Raw genomic sequence first — 27,757 nt, 5'->3', positions numbered from 1 at the left:
CTTCCTCACCTTCATATGCAAATGTGCATTGGTTTCTCTGCTGCAGAGCAGGACCTTCTTAGTGATGTTGGCAGTGCTGTTCTATGGAGGTTTTGCCTTAAACTGGTTGCTTGTGTGCCTGTGTGTATATTATTTTGTATATATCTTTGTAACTTCATTCCACTTCATATATCTGCAAAAGTAAAACGGCACCCACACCCACACGCATACATACTCACATCCAGGCTCTGAAACAAAGAAAAAAAATAATGAAACGTCCTCTCTAGTCCATCTTTTGACTGAGACCCCTTGTGGCAGTACTGATGAGGTCAGTTGCTGGAGTGAAAAAACCAAAGACCCTCAATTGCAAGAGCTTGAAAGGACCTCTACATAATCCTATACAAACCACAAAGATTGTTACTATGCAGCATTATCATGGATGAGCCTCATATAGCCAATGGAATTAGAATGAAAACCAGAGGGAGGAATATTGCTTAAAGCAACTCACTTTTATTGACAGTGTACTGTAAGGCAAGGAAAAAATGTTTGTCAGATTTTTTAAAAAGAAGGCTTGCAGCAAGAGTGATCTGCAGTTCAATGTAGTATTGAACTGTCAAAGATACTCTCTTTTATAAATCCAATATTTATCTTTTTTGTTATATACACAGATGCTCAACTTAAACAAGCACAAAACAGAACAAAGTAATGGATTTGCATATGAAGTTTTGTTGATGGTTCATGATCTAGTAAACAAGAGAATGTACATATTCTTTTACTATAGAGTTACAGTTGAATAGATTTAAACTTAAATATACCCCAAAACACATAAACCCCCCACAAAATACAGATGTATTCAATATAATTATTTTAGAAAAAAAAATCTAAACCATGCTCAACCATACACTGAGAAAAAACATTGACAGATGCCAAGAAAGCTGTATTTCATGGCCAAAACTGATTTTGTATTTTTGGTGAAGGCATCTGTGTGTTTTCACTGTTGTATTCTGACCACTTGGCCAGAAAACATTGCAAAACACTGGCTTTTGTCTGCTTTTGAAAGGATATCTTTTTGAAGTGGTGATGTAAATAAACTGTGAGCCTCTTACAAGATCTCACATCAGGCCATGTTAGAGCAAACTATCATTTCCATAGGAAACAATGGCAACAGAAAGGTCCCAGCTATGCTATAAAACCTAGTCAGGTGCCAAGCAACAAAATCTGCAACCTCTTAGTTCTTCCCTGAGGGAAGGGCACAATTTTACCCCACATTTTTTGACAGGCTTAGATTCTGAAACAATCAAACTTGGTTGTGTTTTGTGGCTCTCCTTCTCCACCTCCATATGCGTACAGCATTGGCCTTTCACTGGAAAAGCTTTTATGAAAGCGATAGCTGCTTCTTCACCGGCGATAAGGTGGCGCTCCTAAAACAAGTAAAGGCTAACATGTCAAATATGATGTGTTGGGATAAAAGGGACAAAGGTACTCAGCCACAGCACGGTGCCATGCCTTACCTTTGCAGCCCTGTAGCATGAGCAGTAACATGAGTAAGTAAAATTCTACCTATACAGGCAAAACTAAATGCATTTTTAAAGACATATAATACAATTTTGTAATTAGAACCCCAACATGCTAATTTTTATCACAGACAATAAGAAAATCTTACTACACAAGAAAATGGGACCCAATTAAAAGAAGAATAATGACACCACATATATATGTATCCAGTATATGCTGAGAATGAAGCATAAATCCATGTTTTTCATGTGAAAGTCTTCTGCTGGATGTTTAAATGCACAGTTTTTCATGTATTCCCCCCCCCCATTTTCTCTTGGAAAATCAAGCTCTTTGCGTAATTAACCAAACCTCAAAGATATTTACATTTTAAAAGCCAATCCTTCACCTTTTGATTTTAAAATGAGTAATCCTGTATCTTGCATATTTTAAAAAAAGATCCAGAGAAAGCTTAGAATTGTAATTCAGTATCTGTACTTGGTAAAAATACTTCCCTTGAACATGAAGTCAGTGCTGACCTCTTCAGGTCATTTGTGAATAATAAAATTTTTCTAAAGAAATGTTACTAAGTATGAACTGAGGAAAAACACAAGAAGAAATACATTACCCCTGTATTGTAAAGTGTTGCCATCTTAAAGTATGGTAAATGTTGAAGGAAAACACAGAGGTGTATATATCAAATTTTCACAATGATTCTACAGAAAACATGAAATTTTTCAATGCTCTGTCTGCTAAAGGCAAAATAGTCTTTCTGGCTTTGTTAGTACTGCTATAGTATACAGGTTTCTTAGAGTAGAGTTAGTACCTACAGAAGTGAATTCTAAAACAGAAGTGCGTGCTACACTTCATATGGCAGGACGATAAGCATAAGATAAAATTTATGACATTGATTTTAAAGAAATCATACATTACATCTTTAAAATTTATGACATTGATTTGAAAGAAATCATACAGCATCTTTAATTCTAAATATAGAAAATTAGATTGTGGTATGACTTAAATGTCTCTCAGATATCAAGAAGGTCCTCTCCACTCTCATCACTCTCCACAGTTAATTGCCTTGTCCACCATTTCTTGACTTCTGATCCACAGGAAGCAGCGTCAGACATGGGATTCATTTTGCATGCAACAGATTTCACAGTTGAACGTCCACCAAAACGGAGGTTGACTGAAGACACTGAATGGCTTATTGGTTTGGGGGCTAGAAAATTAAACACAAAGTTCAGAAAGTTCTGTATTAGAGTAGATCTGCTTCTTGAACTTTTTTTTGCTCAGAATTCAGGTATAGAGAACTAGCTAGATTAGGGCACCTTTAAACCGATTTAGTTCAGAAAGGGTAGGGCTCTATTCTAATATTTTTGTTGGTTTGTTTGTTTGTTTTCCCAGCTCCAGATGTCCACATTGCTCTCACTAATCTGCTGGTAGAGCAATTTAACTGAGCAGTGCCTCATTTCCTTCTGCTGGGTTAACTGATGCAAGAGATCTCTTTTTATCCAGCTAATTGCAACCTAAATGATTTAGGCCATACCTACATGAGCGAACCTGCTGGCAAAATGGTGAAAGTAGTAAATGTGAGGAAAGAAGATGGAGGTGGGGAGGTGGGGAGGTGCTTTTAGGAGTGACAGCTACATCTAGAAAGCGATACTTTACAATGGCCTAGGGCTTGAAGGCAGTACGGGTTGCTGGTATGGCACTAAACCACATATCTAAGTATATAAACCCCACCACTGATCTTGATTATGCTATTCATGATCTTAAATACCTGTCTTTGCTGGACTGGAAGCAGACTACTTACCTATCAGCTGTATTTTGCATGGAAATGACCCTCCTTTTTAGGATCATCCACTGAGGAATGTTCAAAACTGACACAGACCAGATGAGTCTGTGATCTTTCAGCTAAGAAAGGAAATCCTGGGCTATTCATTCTTTCAAGATTTGTCACTTGAAAAATGTATGCAGTTGACTACAGTAGTATATCTTCTCCTTAGCAAGATTCCTCTTTCACTCTTTCTCTCTTTTCCAGCAAAATGTTGATCTTTGCTGCTCAGTGATACTTAAATGGAAATCATGGATTGAAAGCTTTCCATTAAACTATCCTGGTTCTTGGACAAGTACACTGGTAACAAAAGTAGGGTCAATGGTAGTCGACAAGCAGCATGACTGTCTCTCCTGCTTCCACTTAGATGTGATTAGGGTGTGAACAATGCCAGCCTTTGGGGGCAGCACTCTGATTCAGAATAGGACTGACTGATGTAAATGGTTCTGAGTAAATGTATGAAAAAGTAAAGAATGTAACCACTTGCACAGGACAATGCTTGAGCCCATCTTCCAAACTTTCTGAATTGTGAAGAAAGGGGAAACTGCTTTATTCCAACAGGCATGAGGACATGAAAGCCCTGATGAGGGTGTAAGTGGCAGCCAGGAGGGAGAATTGTGTATCATGAATACTTTCTTGTTATTGCACAACAGCAATTTTGATGTGGGGACTTTACTGATAAACTTTCTCACTTACCTGATGGCAAGCGCCATTGCCCAATTTTCCGCTGAGGACAGTGTCTCCCAGCATCTCCAGTGTCTTGTCTATAGCCACCTCTGTCAGAAAGGGTCGGGCTAAGGAGCTGCTGCTGGCTACTTGTCTGAACAGAGGAAAAAGAATTCAGTCATAGCTCCCCTACGTAACCCTTTCTATTCTGTTTCAAGCTTTATCCATTAATACAAACATAACATATGCCATTGGTTAGGGCAGCATGCTTTCTGCTCTTTAATATCCCAGAAAACTACTGCTAACAGACAAAAGCAAGAAGGTCATGCTGGCTCTCAATGCCATTTGTCCTATTGAAGGGTACAAAATTATTCTCAGCCTACTACAACCATTGTAGAAAGGAGCCCTTACGTTCTACCTTCAATATTCCCTATCCTGGAAGAGCCCAGGACTCCTGCTCAGAGGTCCCAGCATGCCCAATGCTCTCACTTTCAGTGTAAGCTCCAATTCAGAATGCCTGGATTGTAAAGCTTCACATCTCCAAGTCTGCACACAGCTCATGCAAGAGCTGAAAGCTGGGGCTGCCAGTTGTACAGCTGAGTTTGCCCTTTATGGTGATAGCAAGACAGCAAAATATGTTGGGGAATTTCTGCCTTAGAGAATCTTGCCTTTACATCTGATGGCAAAGACTGAAGCAAAACAAGGTACTGTTTTAGTTTTTCTTTGCAGTTAAAATGATATTTTAAAAAGAACAAATAAGAAACATGGAAGTTTTCAGAATTTGTAATGAGTAGCTGATAGTTTTCTGGATAACATACCTCTGGCTGTGCACTGTTATCTTGATTAATAGCATTCATATCTTCACTTGGCTGTGTTGTCTCAATGCTGGGAGGATTCAGAAATCGGCTCAACTCCTGCTGTTGGCTCTCTCTTAGGCTGTGGATAATGCTGCACGACTGCTGCTGTTTCTATCAAGATACAATATGTGATGAAAAAATGTTGTCATTGCTGTGTCACACCAACAGGTTTGATTTTTTTTTTAAAGCATTCCAAATATTTAACTGAAGAGTGAGCACCAATTGTGGATCCCACGTGCATCATTAAAAATCCATGTATTAGATGGATCTCTAGATGTATTAGATGTTGTTACTTAAATAAAATGAATTCCAGCATATTTCTGACCTTTAGGGAATAGACGATGAAATTTATGAACTACATTAAGTGGAAGGCACATTGCTCAATTGTTGGTTTAAACCTAGAGTTTAAACACATACAAAGTTTTGAATTTATCAGTTAAAAGTTCTTGCAAAGATAAAGAAACCAGGAAATTGGTAGAGATTCACGGGGAACTACATGAAGGCAATGAAAAAATTCTGATTTCTTTCATGGACTTTGGAGTGGGTTGTAATAAGACTGAATAAAATAGTAGTGAAAACTTTGGGACTAAGTTTAGATTTACAGTACAAATAGAAAAACAAACCTACTACAATTATAATTTTACAATCTAATTTCCTTTTAAATTAAAACAAACAGCACTTAGGAAGGGTTTCACTTTCCTGGGTAGTTTACACATGATCTCTCTAGGGAGACTTAGAGAATAACAAGAGAATTTGAAAATATATCTTACCCTTCCCTAATTACATTCAGTTTATAAAAGGTTCATAGAATGTGAAATGATCTGAACCATGTTATTAGAGTGAAATGAATGGCATATTTACTTTAACACAGTGTAGTTCAATATCATAATGAAATGAACAACAGTGTTGAATAAACTCAGAACTGAGAGCTGAGATTAAATATACTGCCATTGTTATTACAGAGATGAAATCAAAATGAAACTATTTATCACTGAACACTGATGTTTCAGCTGAAATGTACATTATATTCAAAATGTCCAGGTAAGTATTTTTATAAATTTACAAAGAAAAGACAGATGCCATGATCACAGATCACTATGGAAAATCTCCTATCACAAGAAGTATTTTTTTATAAAACAAAAAATATATGTGTCAAAACCTGGAGCCAGACTCATAGTAACTGAAAAATTGGTCATCAATGCAACCAGGTTGTGACTTGGTCCATACACCTGCTTTCCATGTAGACACTCTGCTTATTTGCACACATTTGTACAGTAACTGTAATGGCTCACTCAAATGATTTATCTTAATACAGGCTCCATCTGGAGTCATCTACAGGTTTCTCCTCTACCAGCAGAGGCAAGGAAATTACACAATTACATTCTGTGAGGAGGGATTAGGCTAAGAAGTTCCATCAAATTACATGTTTTTTTCTTTATTCCTTTGACTTTGCATATGCATCTTCCTGTTGTATTAAAAAGACAGATAAAGTTTGGGCAGGAAGACAGTTTTTGCCTTCAAAAGATGCTTATTTTTGTAGCACTGTAGAGCTATTTTTGTAGAGCTGTAACAAACTTTTTTTTTGCTCAGTTAGCAACTGCTACATAATTCAAATAAGTACTACCATAACTCTGATGTAAATGAAGCATAGGGACAGCAGATTCCAGCACTGTTGAGCAGTTCAATTTATGCAACCATTTAGACACTGCTTTAGCTTGACTTACTGCTCTGATTCTCTTTAAGCACTTTTTCAGCCACATTCGTATGGTCTGTTTGGCCACCTCCTCTTCTATGGTATATTCCAGTTGTTCCCTAGCAAGTAGCTCTTCCAGTTGAAGACTTTTTCTGATATCAACAGACCTATATGAAAGCATGCTGGAAGAAACACAATTTATTTATTTTTAAATGCTGGTGTCTTTGCATTTTTTAGAGAATCAATGCTCGTACTTAAGACCTTAGTGTGAAAATAATTCAGGTGTGCACAGTAAATTCATATTTGAAGTTAAAAATTGCTGAGATGATTCTAGAAGAGATTTATTGTGCTCAAAACAAAGACCCTATCACCTACATCCAGCTATCCGATTCACCATCTCAAATGAACTACTGAACTGTAATCAATTAGGGCATTTGTGGTGGTTTGGTTTTTCCCCTCCTCTAACTGTTTACACTTGGATAATGTTCCCATTTCTATTTTATTTCTAGTCAGGCTCACTGTCATGTTGCTATACTTGAAGGTACATTTCATTAGCTGGAAGAGGAACATGTGTCTGTAGTTTGTGACATACCTCCTGCAATGACAATGTTAAAATTACTTAGAGCTGATTTCCTAGGACCTGTGTTTGCCATCACTAATATTTTTGTAGAAAAAAAGAGGGAAATCTAAGTTTTGTAAAACATTCAAAATTGCAGTGCCCCTGTAACTACCAGGCTTGCCTTCTCCTGAGCCTAATGGCTACCTGTTAGCCTGGACAGAAACACAGGCTGTTATATCTGCTCTAAAAATGTGGAGGAAATCTCAGGGTACCTGAGCACGTCGTGGAAAGTGACATCACCCCCATTGTGGAGCCGCTCCATTTCATAGCACATGTGTTTAAACAGCAGCTTGTCCTTGTCGAGATCCACCTCCAGCCTGCCTCGCAGAAGCCGCAGCAGGAATTTCACCCGGAACGTAGGGATTACACCCTGTGTTCAATTGCACCATTGATGGTAAATTATTACTGTGAGCTAACAACCAACTCAGACATTCAACTTGATCACTGACAGAAAAACTAGTACTCCTGATGTATTTGCATCACTGTGAACACATTGCTGAAGAATGTGCACATTCAGCCAGTTCTTCAGCAAATTCACAGTCTTTGTGGTTATTTGACTCATATACAATGAGAATCTATTAATCTATTGTTAATTTTGCCAGCATTTTTCAAAATTGCTTGGGGATTTAGTTTCCCCATTTGCATTCATCTGTAATTAGAATCATATTCCCAAAGAGCTGCCTTTGGAAAATGGAAATTAAACTATAGTTTAAACACTCACAGCCATGCCTATAATTTGTTGTAAACCTATGCCCCTCTCTGTGCATCTCTGAATGAGCAGGAGAATGTTGAGAGTTTACTGGCTTTTTAAAGATTGTCTACTCTAAGAGGCAGCAAATCCTGAACTTTCGGTGACAACAATTTCTATCTGTTAATACAAAATTAAGACAGAAACTACTTACTTCCCATCTAAAACTGTAGTATTCACAATCTTCAAATATTTTTTGTTCTGCTAAAAAAGTCTGATCAGAATTATTTCTGCTGTAAGGTGTTCCAGATCAGAGAGATTCTGTCAGTGCTGGGAACGATGAATTCAGAACTCTCTACCCCTGTGAGTACAGACTGCAGCTTCCCTCTCCAGCCGAGACAACCAACCACCTTCACCATAATGCTGCTCAAACTCAAACCTCAGTGATGTCATGAATCATTCAGATGATGATTTAATCTGTGTGGGCATCTGAGCAGCTCAGTCTCCCAGATGTTATTCTCATTTCAGAATCAGAGAACAGTTGAGGCTAGAAGAAAACTCTCAAGTTCTCTTTGTCCTACCCCTCTGCTTAAGCAGGGTATCCTAAAGCCAGTTTCCCAAAATTAGGTTCAGATGGCTTTTGAATATCTCCAAGCCTGGAGACTCCTCAACCTGCCTGGGAAACCTCTGTCAGTGCTCAATCACCATCACAGTGACAGAGAGTTTCCTGATGTTCAGAGGTAACTCTTGTGTTTCAGACTGCCTGTTGCCTCCAGCCCTGTCACTGGGCATCACTGAGAAGAGCCTGGCTCTGCCCTTTTTGCACCTTCCCTGAAGTTATTTATGTAAAATGAAGGGATCCCCCTTAGCTTTCTCCAGGCTGAGCAGTGCCAGTTTTCTCAGCCTTTCCTCTCAGGAGACATGTTCCAGTCTCTTCATCATCTTTGTGTCTCTTTGTTGGACTCTATCCAGTATGTCTGTATCTCAGAAAAGCCCAGAATCAAACCAGATTGCAGCTGTGGCCTCACCAGTGCTAAGCAGAGCAGAAGGACCCTCTCTGCCTTGGCCTGATGGCAATACTTAGTCTAATGCAGCCCAGGACACCATTGGCCCTCTTTTCTACAGAGGCAAAGGTGCTCCCATTCAATTTTGTGTCCACTGGGGCCCCCAGGTCTTCACTGCCAAGCTACTTTCCAGCTGGGTGGCCTCAGGATGTACTGTGCCTTGGTTTATTCTTCTCCAGGTGCAAGACTTTGCAGTTCTCCTTGCTAAACTTCATGAGGCTTCTTCTGTGAGACCATTTCTCCTGCCTGTGAGGGCCCCTCTGGATAGCAGCACAACTCTGTGCCTTATCAGCCACTCTGCCCAGATTGGTGCAAGCAGCAAATCCCCTGGGGGTGCCCTCTGCCACTCTGTCCATGTCATTAATGAGGATGTTGAACAGGACTAGAGCTATTATTGACCCCTGGGGCATACAATGAGTTACTGGCTTCCAGCAAGAACCTGTCCTGCCATCATCACCCTCTGGACCTGCACTTCATTGTCATCTCACCCAGCCCATACTTGATTAGCCTCTCCATATGAATTTTACAGGAGACAGTGCTGAAATCTCAGCAAAGATCTTCTGAAGATCAGATACAAAAAAATGGATATAAAGCTTCCAAGGGAACAAGTCCCAGGGAGCTGGGAGGAAAGATGCTATTATACTGATCCTAGGGACAGATATGTTTGCTTGAAAATCTGCTGTTATAAGCACTTCACAGAATAGAGGTTAGTATTTGAAGGACCATGAACAATGTTAGATTATGCTGACTTCTCAAATTTCAACAGTAAGTGCTCAGAAAATTTTATCAACACACTTTTTTTTACCCTCATATTCAAAAAAACCTGGAAATTTACTGTATCTCTGTGCTTATTATCAAGAAATTATTATTTCTTACCTCTCTTTTGTCATCAACCATGTTCCATATAATTTGAAAATGCCTTAGATCATTATAACTTAAAAGCTGATCTTCTTCGGTTGAATAAAACAATGAGAAATTTTCCACAATGATAGCTGAAAACCACAAGAACAAAAAACACCTTAAAGAAAACCTGTAGTTAACATTGTAACATCTAATTCTGTTGTGCAAACTCCACATTAACAAATGCCTGTATTCTCAGACAAGGATTTTGAATGCATAATGTACTGTCTTGCCACATCAATATTCACCATGCTTTTAAAAGCTGTATCTTAAACCCTGGTGAGATGCCTAATCTAACATCTAAGACAAATTAGGTGAATTCCAATAATGTTTGAACATAGGTTCACTAAAGAAATAAAAGCTTAGAAAACAGTGTTCTGCAGGGAAACTCTACTCTACAAATAGAAAATATCTCTTTGTTCCAAAAGTTTTAATTCCCAAACTTCCCAAGATTTAGCATTCCTGTGCCAAAAAAATATCAAAATCATTATATGCATGCAAGATAACATTGAAGGTACAAGACAGCCTCATACCTGAATAGCACAACAGACTCATTTATAAGATACTACAAGCCAAGATGTACCTTGTTATTAATGTCTGTTTCCACTTACCAACAAGCAAATTTAGCATGATGTATGCAATGATGACATAGAAAGAACAGAAATACATAAGAGCACCAGCATAATTTCCACAGTCTGTTTTCCAGTAGGTGCTGTTATCTGGTGTACAAAATGGAGGCTGAACCTTCAAAACAAAAGAAAACAAAGTATAATAATAATAATAATAATAATAATAATAATAATAATAATAATAATAATAATAATAATAATAATAATAATAATAATAATAATAATAATAACAGATTATTAATTTCTCTGCAATCAACATAGTACTTAGGACTATTATTTCTTTAAGGCGTCTCAGTTATGGAAAAATACTGTGGGCATTATTGTGGGCAGGCTGTTTTACTTCCTTTAGTAGACAGAAGTCAGGAAAGAGAGAGAGGTATGACAAAGAAGGCTGAGGCATAGATCTTACACAGAGGGCACATTGTGCATTATGCCACTGCACAGGAACAACCTGGTGCTTTGAAGCATTGTGGTTTTCAAAACGTTTCTTCCCTGCTCATTAATTTCAAAAAGGAGAAGCACATGATCTTCCTTGCAATGGAAAGCACAGATAAACATTTACTTGGGCAAAATATAATGATTTAAGGAGGAATTTTGAGGTGATCAAAACTATCCTTCACATGGAATGAGTCAAAGTACAGGAATCAAAGACAAGGTTAATATGAAAAGACACTTTGCCCCAGTCAAAGCAGAGATAATAGTAAAAAGTGAGTTACTGAAATTTCAGATTTTGAAACCATCTGAAACCATATTTTTGTTTTTAAATTATCTAATTGTCTAGCTCCATGAAATACTACGCTGTGAGTATGAGACTGGAACTACAATTTGTGCACCATATTCTTTGAGGAACATTATTTTCTTGAAGAGATAAAGACGAGCCCAACATTCCTTGTACAAAGCTAAGACACTGAAAATAGTTTGAGATGGAAGGGTATCTCTCATTTCTTGTCTACTTATCTCTGGCAGTATTGTGATTACCATGCAGTCATGCATAATTTTGTTCCAGTCTTCTCCAGTAACTATTCTGAAGAGTACAGTAATAGCCTTGCCAGCTGATGAAAAATTTGCATGTCTGTTTTAAAGAAAGAGAGAGAGAGAAATTGAGAGAGATAGTTTCACTTCCCCATAATAAAACATTGGCAAAAAAAAAGTTTCCATTTTCTACTATTCTACTATTTTAAACTAAAAATAGTTACATTATCATTTGAATGAGCCAATTTAATTATTTATTCAATGACTTAAGATACAATAACTGAACTCTAGCTCAGACACAGGTCTGAGTATTTTAGTTCATTTTATCAGAGAGCTAAAGAAAACTCAAGGCCAGATCCCATTTTCTTTTGTAGGCTTGATGATGACTGGGAAATCTCCAGTTAACAGGCAGTTCAAAGAACTGTCTCCTTTCTGGATCAGCCTGGTATATGGATCCTGTTTCTGAATGGTGCCAGTAAGATGCAGTAGGTACACTGTGTTTCAGTATCTTGTGGGCTAGCCCAGTACTGCTTTGAAGCATATTTCATCTGGCTTAATGAAGAACAGCTCTCAGTCTGCTCTGGGTTGGCTCAAGTGTCATTTGGTCCAATGTACAAGGGCTGGAAATATGGCTCAGTGTCTCCTACCAGAAATCCTGTTTAGAGCTCTTCAGCCAGATCTGCAGATCTGTCTGGTTTTTACCAGATAAATGTCTCTATCAGAACGTGATTTCTGCAGCCTATTAAAGAACATCTCTGTGAGGTGGGAACTCCATACTGTACCTGTTAATGTTCTCTCCATATTTCACTGTACCAAATAACACCACTCCAGCAAAAGCATAACAAAGAAGCAGTAAGAACATGCCCACTATGATGAAGAAACTCTTGTACATGCTGACAACCACAGTCAGGAGAAGCATTTTTAGTGTTACCTGGAAAGAGAGAAAAAGCAATCCACGACAACATTCAGGAAAGCAAAGATAAAACAGAGTTCTTGCACTTTCCATTTTGACAACAAATCCTTTAGACACATTCATTAATGGATGAGCTCAGTAAAATGATACATTATGAATGTGATTTGAACTGTGTGTGCTTTCTACTTGTTATAGACATCAGCATATCTTCCTCATTTACAAGGTCAAAATTTTGCTCCTCAAAAAGTATATGTAGGATAATACAGTGTAGGCTATTACAGTGATGGTTCAGCATATGCTTAGCTATAATATTCTAGGATCAGTATTCTCTTGAAGTATCAGCATTGCAGGAACAATGGTGCAGTAAACTACTTTGGCTTATCTGAAAGTGATCCTCACTGTCAGATAGAAACCAGAGATACTGCAGCCCACCTAAAGGAATACTTTCATGTATAGAGAAAGAGATTTCATTAAGATCAGTACAGCTTCTTTAAACCAGTAATTTCTCATGGAACTTTTTGAAAGATCAGGGACACCCTTCAGAAGCCTTCCAGTACCTAAGTGAGGTGACAGAGCTGGAGAGGGACTTTTTATAAGAGCATGTAGTGACAAGGGCAAATAGTTTTAAGCTGAAAGAAGTTAGGCTTAGGTTTAATATTGGGAAGAAATTCTTAACTGTGAGGGTGGTAAAGCATTAGACAAGTTGCCCAAAGAAATGGTGAATGCCCCATCCCTGGAAGTGTTCAAGGACAGGTTGAATGGGGCTTTGAGTAACTTGGTCTAGTAGCAGGTGTCTCTGCCCATGACAAGGCATTTGGAATGAGATGATCTTTAGGGTCCCCTTCCAACCCAAACCATTTTGTGAGTCTAGGATTTTGCAAAGTTGGCCAAAGAATATAAAATGACATCATAATTTTGAAAATTTCATAGGCTGTGGTCTTGATAATAGATATTACTTTCCAATGCATGTATATTTTACATTTTACTCTTGATAAATTCTTTAACATAGATTGTTGTAGCACTCTTAAATACTTTGGATATGATAAAAAAAAATCCCTTTAATGGGACTGAGGGTGTAATTTTTCTTTATAATCATTCCAAATTCCTGCTGACCTTTAGTCATTACATTGCATCAGGATGGGTAAATTAGTGAAACTGATACAGCTGGTAACATGAAAGTACAAATGACTAGATTAAAACTTTGAAAAAAACTTTAGAATCAATCAGAAAGCTTTGAAGGCAATCACTTGGTCTGGCTGCAGAGTGGAAGCAAGAATTTTCATTTGACTTCCAAGGCTCTACAGTCTCTGTGTAGTCTGATTAAAAGAAAACTTTTTATCTTTACTGAACAAACCCTTTGACTTACTGTTCTTAACCCTGGCAACCTAGTACAGCAGATTTTTCACCACATTTCCTTTAATATGTCAGACTTCACAAAAAATATTTGGATAGTCTAAGAAGTTCTACAGCAAGGGAATGCAGTGTCACCATTTGTTAAATAAATGTGTTTGTTCTCTGCTTATGCTTATTCTGCCAGTCTACTCTCAACTATAATAGAGGAAATCCAAATGCAAAAGAAATGTAAACTTGAGAAGTTACTTGCTTTGTCACCATCCCAGTGTTTCCAGAAGAACCAAAATTGTTTTAAAATTGAATATAAATCCTTTACTGTGACAAGACACTGTAGAGACAAAAGACACAGACCTGCACTCTGGAAAAATAAACTTTTTAAAGAGAGCACTATCATAACAAGATGAGTGCATTCAACCACCACTACAATAGTCTTGCAGCAAAAACAAAAAAAGAGCATGCCCACCACACCTTGCTGAAATGAAAAGGGCTGAAAGTAGCACATTATACGTTAGGAGTTGTAGAGAGCATTTTTAAAAGCTGTGTTATTGCAGCTGCACTTTGTTTTCTGAAAAAATTCAGCTTTTCCAGTAACCATAGCACTATTATACAATCTACTTAAAATCCTGACATTTCAAAGACAGCATGTTCTGTTGTTTGAAAGCTTCTTTTTTTCCCCCCTAGAAATCAGAGCCTTACAGAATTTGCAAGAGAGATGCACAGCATCTAGTCCTTTAATCTATACATGAGCACTGCAATAATTGTAGCTCCTATTTTATACTTACATGCTTCCCACAAATGGAGAAAAATCTGAAGACAATTACACATGCCCCCATCATGTACGTGTACGCATTCTGGAAGAGAAACACAAAAGACTTAATACATGGTTCTCCAGGAATCTCTTGATTTTTTAGGGCAATCCCCATATGAAATAAGAGAAAACATATACTATGAGCAACAATATAAAGAACTCAAACCCAACCTCCCCACACATCAAGCCAAAAACTCTTCAGTCCTCTATTAGTTATGTCCATCATACCCAGTGTACTTGTCTAGGAAGCTGGTGGATTACAGAAACTCCTCAGGCCTTCCAAGCTACTTAGGAGCAGGGAAAAAACTGTTAATGTCAGGGCAAAATGACTAGTCACACAGAACAGGTTTTCCTGCAAACAGAACTTGGGGCAGACAAGAGAGAATCCTACAGACATTATGGGGTTGTGACTTTGACAACTTGTGATTGATGATGAACCATCCTTTCTCCTTCCCCCATAAATAAACACACCAAGAGTGTAGTAAAATTTAAAAAAATTAGTGTGAAAGGGAGAGCTGATTTCCTCCCCTCTCTCCTTTATGTCTCCTTGAATTAAACACTGCCCCTTAACCAAAACCAGTGGTACAGAATCACTGTTGGGTTTGGGAGGGTTTGTATTGTTCAGCAGTTTTGAACCTATGCCTTCTTCCAGTCCTCTGCTCCTGTTTGTATTCTGTGCCTTGCCTCTTTCTTCCTTCATGACCTTTGTTAGCAAGGGCTTTCACTCTCTTCAGTCTCCTTCCTTTTCTAACTTACATCCCTCCTAAAGACTTGTTTCCTATCACATTTACAGACTCCAACTTGCATCAGTAACACAATTTTTGCCCAACATGACTGTCCAAGACATTGATTCATTCTTTGTAGCATCAAACTTAGTTTCAGCCTTTTTAAACTCTCAAATATTTATCTGGATATATAGCAGCAATCCTTCTGCTGGTGCTTAAAGATAAAATCATTCCAATTCCTGAAATTGCATTTTGTATATCTTACCAGTAAGGCAAAGTGAAGTATGACCCATATAACTCCAAGAGATGTCACCAAGAGATCATACCGATTTCTTCTGCTTTGCCAGAAGCCAGAAGGTGACATGGCAATAATCTTCATTGTGACCTATGAATAAAAGCATTTCTCACTTGTAATGAAGAAATTATTATTCCTCGTCATGAGATTCTCTTCCATTCGCCAAAATGTTTGATTGGGTTAATTTTATGAAATAGTTTCAAACAACAAGGGGCAGATTTCACCCCAGCTAAATATTCCCATATGGACTAACTGGATAATATTAGCTTCTCTAAGGTGGAGAAAAACTGGTACTTGTCTAAGATCACAGATGACCAAGACCAAGGGGTGAACAGCATTCTGAATTATCTCTCTCCATCAGGTATCAAAGACAGGAGTGCAGCTAAGCACCTCAGACTGAATGCTTAATGTATAGGTTGCTGAGGTGAACGTGGGCCTAAGATAGCTTGAAGTTAAACAAGTCATGTCAATAACATGTAACTAAAAAAGGTAGCAGTATCCTAGCTAGCTGTCTGTCTGTAAGCAAGCTAAAATCACATAAGCACATCTGAAATCAGGGATCTAATTGTGTTCTGCAGCACCTACAGTTCAAATTTATTAAAAACCTTTCCTATATTGCAAATATTTCTTGCTTTGAGGAATATTCTGTACTCAGCGCCATTTGTACTCAGCAGCACGTAAGAGACAAAAGCTAAGAACAATAAAGGCAGTGTATTTGACAATGTACCTGGTAAAAGACAGCTTCTAAAGTGATTGATATTTACAATTAACAGGAATGCAGATGGGAAGCTCAAGAATAGATATTAATAGTTACAGAAATAGTCCACCAGGTAACAGATACCAAAGTAGAGTGATGCACATAGAGGGAATGTCTAAGAGTTTCTCATACAGAAGTCGCATTAAATCTCAGAGCAGGTTAGGAATTACTATATAAAAGCAATAAATGTCAGGCATTAATTACATTATTTTTTCTATCCCACCTTGCAACCCTGCATTTAACATTTCTGAAAACAAAATCAGAAATAAGAGGACACTAGCTTGAGGTAAAAGGCTGATTTTCCAGTTAGGTTTCTGCCTTACAATGTTTTCTGAAGCCTGACTACAAAGTGAACAATATGGTCTCTGAATGTGTAATTACCATTTGAGTTATCTAAGGTATCTTGCCTTCAGTTACCTGACATGCCCTGAAGAATTGAAGATGGATAGATGAGACTGGCAGTGATGACAAAAGACCTGAAAATATCCCTGACCTTCTGGAGTGGCTAGTGGAGATGACTGAATCTTATCCTTCCCTTGATCACAGTAGCACCTTAAACACCTACCTCACATGTAGAATATAAACACCTAGCTTCAGGCATCCATAATCTTGAACTGAATACCACATCATGGAAATAAAAACAATCACATCTCCCTTTACTCTGTCATCATCAGTGTGGTAGCAAAAGTGAGGTTTTCAAATTCTTCCTATTTTCTATACCATATATATATGTTCTGTGAACAGTAGAGGTTTAAGGCTGAATCAGGAGTTGTTAGATTGGACACGGCCATCAGCCATGCAGAACGCAGACTCTGCGACTGGACTGTGCTGCACTAAAGGAAGATTCTGAGCAGGAAGCTGCTTCCTCTCTCCAAAAATTGTGGGCACTCACAGTGTGATAGCTTGCCTGTTGAGACAGTCAACAAATTTTTCTTGGCTCTGACAAAGTTCCTTTGAAATTCTAGAAGTGTATTTGTTTCTCCTGGCAGTATAAGAGAAAAAAGTATTTCCAAAGACATAGTTAGTAGGTAAATTAAAACCTGCCATGTATGGCACAAATAAAACTTTTCTGTGTTTGCTCAATCTCTCCAGAGATATTGATTTCTCCTGGGCAGGGAAAAAAGAAGCAACAACATGGACATACTCTAGCTACAGCTGCTACAATGTATTCACTTCATTGTTTATTCATCACTACTGGCAAAACCTATCAATGGAACATAGGAACTGTCAGATTGAATTAGAGCAGTGGGAAACATAGTCTACTATCCTGTTTCTGATAGTGGTCAGTATCAGCTATTCAGAAGGGACTGACAAGAAAAGTAGTCAACCAAAAACTTATAAAGAATTGTACTTATAAAGAAATGTGCTACCCTAACCACAGAGGAAGCATCTTCTTAAATGCTAAATGGATACCCTTATACACTAAAAAAAATATGTTTTTTCAAAATGTGTTTAAATCATTAGATTCCAGTCCTTTGAAAATAGGCTAAATACACCTTGCAGAGTTTGTAATAACAATATTCTCATAGACAGAGAACAGCTACCACACTGGAACAAAACTTGTGCAGCAAAAGATGGACAATACTGGAGCTGGGGCTTATCTTATTAAAATATATTAAAATGAAGTAAGTTATTTAAAACAAAGCTGAGAGAGGTTTGATTTTGTCACAGGTACAGAATAGTAAGGATTAACACACCAGGCAAAATATAAATGGATGAAGTAGAATTTCTGTGAGACAACACAGACCTTTTGTTGTTCGGAGGGAATGTAATATGAGATGTTGTGCAAGAAAAGAGTTCACTGGGTTCACCAAAGCACACTATTAAATAGTCAGACTTGAATATACATAAAAAGACACAAAGCTCAAGGTTGTAGAGAAGTATGAACATAACACATTGAAAGTTCCTTACAATACAAGTTTAAAGACAAGTGACATGGAAAACCCTGAATGTACACATTCAGAAATAAACACCCTAGTGAAGAACAAGAAACATCCCTAAAGACATAATGAAATATATACATATAAGTCTTGGTCTCAAGGAGTCATAAAATAGATTACTTTACCTCAAGAACAAAAATGAAGGTGAAAACAACAGACATTGTTGCTAAAGGCACAGTCACTGGATCTGCAGCATCCCACTGAAAAGCAAGCATAATCCATTCATAGAAGAATAGCTGTTAAACAGAATAAATGCCTCTTCATTGCCTTAACTTTTCTTTAGGGCTTTGTTAATGAATAATTTTCACTTTAAAATATACTCAGACAGGAATAGCATCTTGGTGTACTCTCTCAGATTTACAGCTTAACTAGAAATTAGAAACAGTGGATCAAACTACAGAAAGGAATTGACTGAGCTCCACAAGTTACAATTAATCTATAGTGAACTATGCCAACTGAAATTGCTGTATCTAGAAGTCACGTTTCCTTGCATTCATCACACTAATGGCTTGACTGATCGTTAATTGGTGCTAGGAAATGTACAAACACATGCTGTACTACTGTAATGAAGCACTTAAAAGAAACACAATTACCTTAACTGATAACAACACGGATTGAGCCAGAACAAGTACAGCGATAGTTCTCTTAAAAAATGGATGCTGAGTTATATCATACATCTTTGCTCTAAAACCATCATTATCTGCAAAAAAAGGAGTTTGAGGAGGAGAGTTAAAATACACAATAACATTTTTCCCCTATTTCATGACATATTTTCCATGTTCATTAGAGGCAAAATAATCCTTTCCCATTTTCAATATACATTTCTAATTTTCTGCCACAATTTTCCATATCAAATAGGGCTTCTGAACATATAATTTCAAATACTGAACACCAGTGTTGCATGAAAGCTTTGGTACTTTTAGGGCAAGTGCATCATTCAACTGCTGTCAGGTTAATGCATTCTGTTCATATCATTACAGCCAACTGAAAACATTTTTCATTTAGAAATTCATTTTTTCATTAAGGCTTATCCTAAAACCATCGAAGCACAACCTTTTTTAGGTTGATTTTAATAGCCTTATGAAGAGATCTGTAGTTGGAGCCTGTTTTCACATTAACTTATGCACAACCTCCTAGTGGCCTCACGATTACAGTTTTAATTTGAATCGCAGACTCCTGGGGAATTACGAACACTAGGGCTCAACATGAATAAAATCAAAATATCTTTGATACCCGGACGAGGTGGGAGATGAAGAGGTTGTGCTATCTTCAGTCTGCTTTTCAGATCTTCCCATCTTCTCTGATCTACAGTCAGTAAAGCTGTCCCCTTAATAAACAAAGAGAAGCATATAAAGCTTTTGTCATTTAACAGCACTGCAACATGAAAACAACATTTTCTTTGGTGCCTGAAGTAAAGTTACATGCACAACTTCCCTTAAATAACACACTGCTTGGGGAAAGGAGTCTGAAGTATCAGCTGTTACTCATGAGGATTTCTGGATGCATTAGCTGTGAGTTTCTGGGACTCAACTCAGCAGGCACAGTTGCTGCTCTTTGTAGCAGTAGCCCAGTGTGGGCAATGAAACACTGCAGGAGGTCTTCCATTTGACTGAACATCATTTGCCAGGAAGCAGAGTGGTGGATTTTGACTGGACTTTTCAGCAGAAAACCCTGTGGCTTGCTACTGCCACTAGTTTCTTCAAGGAAGAAGCCCTCCAGGAGACCATTGCTGCTCTCCACAGCTCTTCTGCTTGGGGTGTAATTGAAATAAAATAATAGCATGCTATGAATCTACAAGAGCTCTCCACAGAGGAAGCACATAGAGAGTGAATATCCACTATTAGGGTGGATAGTGGTAGCTGGTAATGTGTATAAAGGTTCATATAACATAGCAAACTTCAAACAGAATTCAATGTTATCTAAAATGACCTTCAAAACAAAATGAGTTTCCTATCATGTTAGAGAACTGTAAAATCTCACAGAAGGATTCTAGAGTTACAAAACAAAGGAGACCTTTTCAAGGTAAATGGCAAAAGCCTGTCTTGCAGGCACTTGGCTCCTGTCCTGATCAGAAAGAAGCTGCACTGAGCTGAGTGAGGGCTGGCATGATCTCTGCCCTTACCTGGGCATTGGCTTGTGTAGATGCTGGAACTGTGGCTGGCTGTGCCACTGATAAGGTCAGGATTTCTCTCTCTTAGTGATCATAGTCTCTTTATGGAGCCATGTATCTAGATGGTGCCCTGGGAAGAGGTGCCTTCCAACACAGCGCAGATAAAGTGACAGATGTAAAGATGCTGACTAACTCCTGTCAGCCCAAATGGCACCATTTAGAAACACTCAGATTAAAAGGTAACACATTCACCCCAAAGAGCCTGTCTGCTTTATATTCTTGGAGAGCCTTCACTGCAAACAAGACAAAAGGTGGCAAAAAAGGGGACTTCTGTAAAGTCCAGTGGTGCCAAATTGCTTTGCTGCTCAGAAACTGCCAGTTCCACAAGCAGAATCATCATAAGGGAACCACAGAGCACAGCACTGCAAGCAGGTCTAGGGCTGGAGGAGTGGTGCTTGTATTTGGACTTCAGCTCAAAGTGCCAGCTAATATCTGAGTCATTCACATCTTCACTGCTGACTGAACTCCTGGCACTTGGGAGCTGGGGATTGAAATGGGGGTGGAATAACGTGGGCTATTGCCTTGTCACTGGGACACAGCCCACAACTTGCTGTGGTACTTCCCAGTCCAATGTTTCCACACTGGCAGTTCCAGCAACTTGTATGAAAATCTAGAGCATATCTGAAATGCTCATAATTGTTTTCTTTTTAGAAAATTGTTTGTTCTGATGTAAAATATTCGTTCAGTAATTGTCCAACTCTGATCATCATCAACAACTCTTGTAATTGTTATGACTATATATTAGCCATGAATTTTCTAAAGAAAATATCTACTTTAAACACAAATACATTGGTCTAGTTTTAAGAAAATGTGACCTAACCTTACACTACAATTTGTTCTGCTCTCTACTTTCTGGGCTAGCTGCCAGCCATCTCTCTACCTAATTTTTTTTTTTAGTTTCTGGACATTTCTTCACTATACTTGAATATTAATTGGGCCGAAACTCTTGTCCATTTAATTAACATTAATCTTTTCAACTCAAATCTGAAGACATTTTCTTTTGTCTATAGTAAATACACAAAAAAGTAAGTCAAGTAGTCAAGAGCAAAGAAAGAAATGCAAACACTATATGCCACTGGAGGTTACTAAGAAACAACTGAAGAAGCTGAACCAGAAGATATAAAATATTTATACTTGAAATATCATGCGAATTCTATAGAAATATTACCTGATGTCCTTGTTCAGTGTAATTTACAAGGAACTGTTACTAGTGAACAATGACAAAAAGCATAAAGCTTTTGGTATTCATCTGTGTATTAAAAAAATTGAAGGAAAAGTAAAATTGCACAGGTGAAGAAAAAGTGACAAAAGCATCTATAAAAATCCAGTGGTGTTCTCATACTGTAGAAATTTTAGCTTTGTTAATTCACAGTTAAAATTTAGTGAATAAGAAAAGAAATTATTAGTACATTGCTCCCTGTTCTCTAGAACAGATATAGTTCAACAGGAATGACTGCACTTCATCTTACCAAAATTAGTGATGTTATGCAAACATAAAAATACCTTCAGAAAAGTAGAGATTTTAGGCTATTTATTTGTCTCACAATCTGCTTGACCCCACTTCAAGACGCCTTGCTTGCCCACATTAATGCACAGTAACGTGCTTCTCAGTTCCCTTGTGGAAGGAATCAAGTGGTTTCCCTGATGGACAAACCCAATGGTTGTGCTTGCTACTGAGCTGGGGTCAGGGCCATGGCCAGCACCCAGCTCCAGCACAAGCACACTGGGCTGTCACACATCTCCATGCCCCATAGACTGTAATCATCCTTTCCCTTCAGAGTCACCAGAGGTTAAAATGTCATATCCCATTATTCTTGTAACTTTGAACTGAAAGATAAAAAAAAAATAAAATTGTCTCGATGTTTCAGAGGCACCACAAGAGGCTCAGAAAAAACACTCAGATTAAAGGTTTTGCAGTGTGTATGCAGCAGTCCCATCCAGAGGATTCTACCTTTTAACAAGTGTAGATATGAGCTGCTCTGAAACAATTCCCAAGGGCAGGTTTTTCTACTTTTCAGGGTAATCCAAAAAGGCCATGTGAACTTGCCTAGAAAACTAGCTCCCTTTTTATTTGAGTGATGGACAATTATTTTTACAATGTACTGTGGTAAAGGAAAAGCCACACAGCTTTACTTTGGATATAAAATACTGCAATAGCAGGGTTCTAAAAAGACCCCTTAGCAGCAACACAGGCAAGCATAACACATCTTTTTATCTGCCACCACATGTACACCTACATCAAACTAAGGAGCATCTGTAAATGCATAGTGCTTTATGTTCAATCTGCATCTAGCAGCACACCTGCACTAGAAATAAACTCTAACAGCTTTGATAGAGCATGTGATGGATTGCTGCCATCACAGGCTTCACTTTTCTAGCAAGTATGGATCAGGTATATTTGCAGTCTTGCAAAATGTAAGATTGGTAAGCCAGTATAAAAGGCAGCCTTACCAGATAACGTAGACAATGTAATACCAGTTTCAGGTTTCTCACAGAGCCAGTTCTACACTCAATAAACCCTCTCACTCAGAATAAACCACCTCACTTAGTACCTTGTTTTCATTAAAATTAGCGATGACAACTCCAACAAAAAGGGTCAGTCCAATCATGCAGCCAAGGAATACAAAAACATGGATGTAGATTCCATGGATCTGAATAGATAAAAATAAGATTAATAGTTAAAAAACCCCCATGGAATGCAGAATAGATAGAATACATAGAATGTAGAATGCAAAGAATCTGATGCCTTTCCTTACCGGCCCAACACGATGGATGATAACATCTCTGACTTCCACCCAGCCTTTTAATGACAGAACTTCAAATAGTGCCAGCATCGCATTGCCCACATTGTCAAAATTAAAATTCCGAGGATTTGCCCTGAAATGCAGTTCACATTAGTTGGAACCAGCAGTAAAGTTGTTCTATTTGTTACCTCGATTCTTCATAGTCTAACACTTAAATACTTTGCAAAGTTGGGGTGAAAGCATATGAAACATATCAAAGTTCCACATCAGGAATAAGAAAACAATAGCAAGAGTAATAAATATGTAAACATAATAATTTAGATCCCTGTGTATATTTTATTTTCTAACTCAGATTCTGACTCACAGCAATAAAGCTTGTAGCATGTTGAAGACCAGGCTGGATGGGGCTTTGAGTAACCTAGTATAGTGCAAGGTGTCCCTGCTCATGGCAGGGAGGGTTGAAACCAGAGAATCTTTAATATTCCTTCCAACCCAAACCATTCTATGACTCTATGTTGCTGCATTTTAAAGCTTTTGACAATTGAATAAGAAAAATACATAGTTCATGGGAAAAACTGATCTGATGGTATTGGCTAGATTCTGAAATAAATTTACCTGCAGGAAATAATTCTCTAACCCACATAAAGATTGGGACTCCATGGTCAGCGAGATTGCTTAGAAAATACTGTTCCCTATTTCATTATCATGAGGAACTGATAGCATAAAGCAAAACTTACTGAGAGGACATCACATCTTCTTGACTTTCCTATACCATGTGCTCTGACCTTTCCAAGAGAATGCTTGCAGCTGAACATTAGAAGTGCTCTCTTTAGGCTAGGTTAGTACCTCACTCTGTCACTACAATCCAAGCCAGATAATCCAAAGAGCCCAATGAGTTTTCAATAGTTTATAGGGTAAATAGTTGTATTACAGAAGAGTTATTAAGTGTTTGGTGCTTCTTGAATCCAACCATTCAGTGAAAAGAGAGCTTTCAGATGTAGATACTTCATTTTAATGCAGTCCTTATACTGACATCTGGCTCTTGAAAATCTGGCCTGACAGCCAACAGGTGGTATAAATGTTTTTGCAGTAAAACATTTTTCTGCAATAACAAAACATTCCCCAAAGTTTACAGTTATGCTGATTAAGACAGTTATTGCTTATTTCTAGATCAAGCTGAACAGGATTGAATTTGCTTACTTGAGGAAGAATTTCTCTGAAGTGTACAGAAACAAAGAGTTCTGCAGATGTCAGAGTTTCACTGACTATTCAAATCACAGTATACTATTTCATTAGTGTAGTGTGGCTCTGAATCTACCACTGCTGGTACATTCTTTATCCACACACATGGCCAATTAAAATAATTGTGGCTGTTAAGCTGATTTTACAAAATGCTAACCAAGCGAAAAATAGAAACAACTAAAAAGAGTGAGTTTTGCCTATTCACGTGTTAGGAAATATTAAATGGACTTTATTAGAATACTAATAAAAAACATACATTAGCTTTTAAATAGGTTTTACTGAACTTCTGCACAAGACAGACCACAATGATTCCCTGCACTGGAAAAAGAAAGAAATTCCTAGCTGGCATTGGTTGATGGCCATAGAAGAGAAAGGCTGTTGTTGGACATGATATAATATTTTGTTTTTATGGGTAGCTGTAGGCAGGTTGATTTCCATTCCTTTTCCTTCCCATCTTTTCCTATTTATTCTTAGGTTCTATTGTTGCTTTATGGCTCTCAGGTTGCCTTCATGGTAGTATTAAAGAATAACTAAGTGATGATACTCCCACTTTAAGTGATGACAACTCCCACTTTAGTAATAACCAAATCAAATGTAATTCCTATATAGGTTCAGTACCTAGATAATTTTTCCCTTCCTTTCTGGTTTATGAAGTGAAGGTTAAGTATGGAAAATTTCATATACCTGGTTTTATACTGAATATGCCAGAATTTTTACTTTTAGCATCATTTGAATTACAATACATCCCCTCCATCAGTAATTTAATGTCATCTCATTTGAGCCAGTTTTTTCTACACAAAAGTTGCATTTTTGAAGAAACATGGGCCAAAGTACAGCAACTCACCAGACTCGTGGCACCCAAAATCCAGGCTTCTTCTCCCCAGGTCTTAACTTTAAATTGAGATTTTTGGAAACACTTACATTTATTCTGAAGATGCCATGACAATCTTCCTACAATGAAATAAACCACAGCCTGAGATTAAACAAAAGCCTGTGAGAGATGTCAACATGCCACCATAAACAGCACATATGCCATGATGGGAAAGCAATATACACAGAAATTAAGGGTCATTTATACGTCTGTGATTAATAGTCATGGACCTTTACCCAAATGAAAAATGCATCACGGTAAATGTTCCACATATCCTTTTCCTTCAGGAGTGACAGTGCTTTTCAGTTTGCAAAACTATGTAGCCTTTCACCTCTTTCCTAAAAATCACTGCTCTCTTCAGGTCATGATGATATTTCTCCAAATGGAGTGACAAACACAGTTAACATTCTTCATGTAACACACATGGTATCCTCAGTGATTTCAACCTCCAGCAGTCTAACCTGTTTTACATTTGTGGATGTAGGAATGCAAAGGTGTTCTTTTCCATGATTAATTCTATGTGCCATCCAGTCCTTTACAGATAACATGGCTTTCATTTGACCACTTTTTTAAGCAAGTCCCTAATATTTGGACCTTCTTTACTTTTTATATGGAAATCCATCCTTACCCTCATTTGCTGATCCCTTAATCACCTTTCCCTCCATCATCCTACTTCTGAACAAGAAAGTGCCCAAGATCTCTGTTTCTCCTACAATAGCTCTTATTGCCCCTCTTGCTTTCCCCAGCAGGCAAAAATGGCACACCATACCATTATTTTAAAGCAGAAAAGCAGTTCTTACCCTAGAAATGATGTGAGGGTCATTGCATTTAGCCAGTTTTCCAGCAAACAGCTGCACTCCAAAGCTTGCGAAAACAAGCATTAACGTCAGCAAAAGAATAGAAACCTGTAAAGATGAAGTTGGACTTGTCAAACCCTTCTACTGCAGACTTGAAAAAGGGGGTCATCTCCCTTGGTGAACTGCAGGGAGGATCATTTTGTGATATAAACCTGGAGATATGGCTTTTGTGACAGACATGTTTCTTTAGGTTCTGGTCCAATAACCAGGTGCTGTGTTACATCAGTCTTATTTTTAACACAGGATCTAAGAACTGCAGATAAGGATAAAAGCTTTCTTGCACTCAGTGTACCACCTTGCTAAATTCTGGATGCATAGGAATTGCCACTCTCAAAAAAAAAAGAGTACTTATTTATGTGCTGCTTCTGTTTTGCTGATTCAGGCTAATTAACCTGATTAAGCCATTGTTAGATATTTAATTCCAGGAAAACTCCAATAAAGATAAGCAGGAACAAATTAAGATGTAAATATCTTTAATAGAATACAATATTTATGAAATGTCAACAAGTTTTATACTTTTTGTCCTTGGTCTATTATTATCTGCAAATAATTTGTAGCTTAGTGTTTTATAACAACCTGACCTAATAAAGCCTTCTGTTAAGGAACAAGATGGCTGTTGCTTAGGTTGACCAATATTATTTAGAGTCCCAAAATAATGGATTATGTCTGATCAAGCAATCACAGACTCCATTGTTGTCTATATTAGTACAAGTATGGCCATGATCATAATAATAACAATGACATAAGAATGAGATCCAGATCTGTGATGAACAGCTGTATTGTTTTTGGCTGCCTCTCCAAAAGCTTGAAGGTGGAGACCTGCAGAAACCAGGTTTACTTTTGTTCTTGCAGAGCTGCTCTACACTACTTCTCATCTTCCTTGACCAACCAGAACTGTGAAAAAGGGGTAGATCTTTTTTCAGTAGTCCTCCTACAGAATTATGATGAAAAGCATGCTAAACAAGTAATATAATTCTAAAAGAATTATTGCAACAGCTTTACTCAGTATAAGGTAGTTGTATTCTAATTTTTAGCCTGTTGTGAGGTTCACCTGCAGTGATACCACAATGAAAAGTAAAGAGACGGTGATGGTGAAAAGAATAGAAAACATGAATTATGTATCAAAATGTTATCTTATTACACCTTTATGTATTTTCACACGTAATAATTGGCACATACCAAAAAAATTTCCTTAAAGCCACTGAAGAGCTCTCGCACCACTTTCCTCATCTGAGGGACAAGTTTGAAAATCCGAAGAGGTCGGAGGCAGCGCAGCACCATCAAGAGCTGAGCTCCAGATTTGGCAGGGACGTTCTGAGGCATCCAGCACAGGAATATCAAACTCACCTGGAGGTCACAGGACAGGAAGAGGCAAAGAAGGGTCAGGCTAACAATGTCTTATTGGCATAGGCACAGCACAGAAGGTCAATGAACACTTCTCTACCTTAGAATTAAAGGAAAGAATAAGGCAAAAGAGCAACTAATTTAGAAAAAGGGCTTAGATCTCTTATGTCCAGGCTTGCCCTAACTAATGGGCATCAGCTTGTCTTTGTCTCAAAATCCACTTTCTATGCTTAATTAGACGGAATCGTTCCAAAAGGAGAAATCAATTGGCTGATTCAAAACTGGGACACAAACTATATTCTTGGAGTAGGCAGCATTATTTCTCTCCCTTCTTCTCATTTCA

The 27,757-nt window shown here is 37.8% G+C and overlaps 1 protein-coding gene across 5 annotated transcripts in view; it reads right to left on the bottom strand.

Annotated features, from left to right (window-relative positions):
* Positions 1–469: 469 nt before the first annotated feature.
* Positions 470–27,757, bottom strand: part of NALCN (sodium leak channel, non-selective) — a 224,209-nt gene continuing 196,921 nt past the window's right edge. For 4 of the 5 annotated variants that reach the window (XM_079319725.1, XM_079319724.1, XM_079319726.1 and 1 more), the window contains 19 exons: positions 27,250–27,417; positions 26,014–26,118; positions 25,187–25,293; positions 23,113–23,233; positions 22,909–23,007; positions 19,420–19,513; positions 18,780–18,886; positions 18,312–18,386; positions 15,460–15,579; positions 14,444–14,512; positions 12,178–12,326; positions 11,402–11,495; positions 10,406–10,538; positions 9,771–9,886; positions 7,355–7,512; positions 6,555–6,705; positions 4,792–4,941; positions 4,004–4,127; positions 470–2,692 (listed from right to left, as the gene is read on the bottom strand). In XM_079319725.1, coding sequence (XP_079175851.1) covers positions 2,499–2,692; positions 4,004–4,127; positions 4,792–4,941; positions 6,555–6,705; positions 7,355–7,512; positions 9,771–9,886; positions 10,406–10,538; positions 11,402–11,495; positions 12,178–12,326; positions 14,444–14,512; positions 15,460–15,579; positions 18,312–18,386; positions 18,780–18,886; positions 19,420–19,513; positions 22,909–23,007; positions 23,113–23,233; positions 25,187–25,293; positions 26,014–26,118; positions 27,250–27,417 — 2,334 coding nt within the window. In that variant the 3' untranslated portion in view covers positions 470–2,498. The remainder of the gene's footprint in view (positions 2,693–4,003; positions 4,128–4,791; positions 4,942–6,554; positions 6,706–7,354; positions 7,513–9,770; positions 9,887–10,405; positions 10,539–11,401; positions 11,496–12,177; positions 12,327–14,443; positions 14,513–15,459; positions 15,580–18,311; positions 18,387–18,779; positions 18,887–19,419; positions 19,514–22,908; positions 23,008–23,112; positions 23,234–25,186; positions 25,294–26,013; positions 26,119–27,249; positions 27,418–27,757) is intronic. The other variant, XR_013776097.1, reaches the window with a different exon arrangement.

The sequence above is a fragment of the Erithacus rubecula genome, assembly GCF_903797595.1.
Source record: "Erithacus rubecula genome assembly, chromosome: 1".
Classification (NCBI taxonomy): domain Eukaryota; kingdom Metazoa; phylum Chordata; class Aves; order Passeriformes; family Muscicapidae; genus Erithacus; species Erithacus rubecula.
The sequence above is the reverse complement of the archived record's forward strand: the minus strand, read 5'-3'. Positions and strand labels throughout refer to the sequence as shown.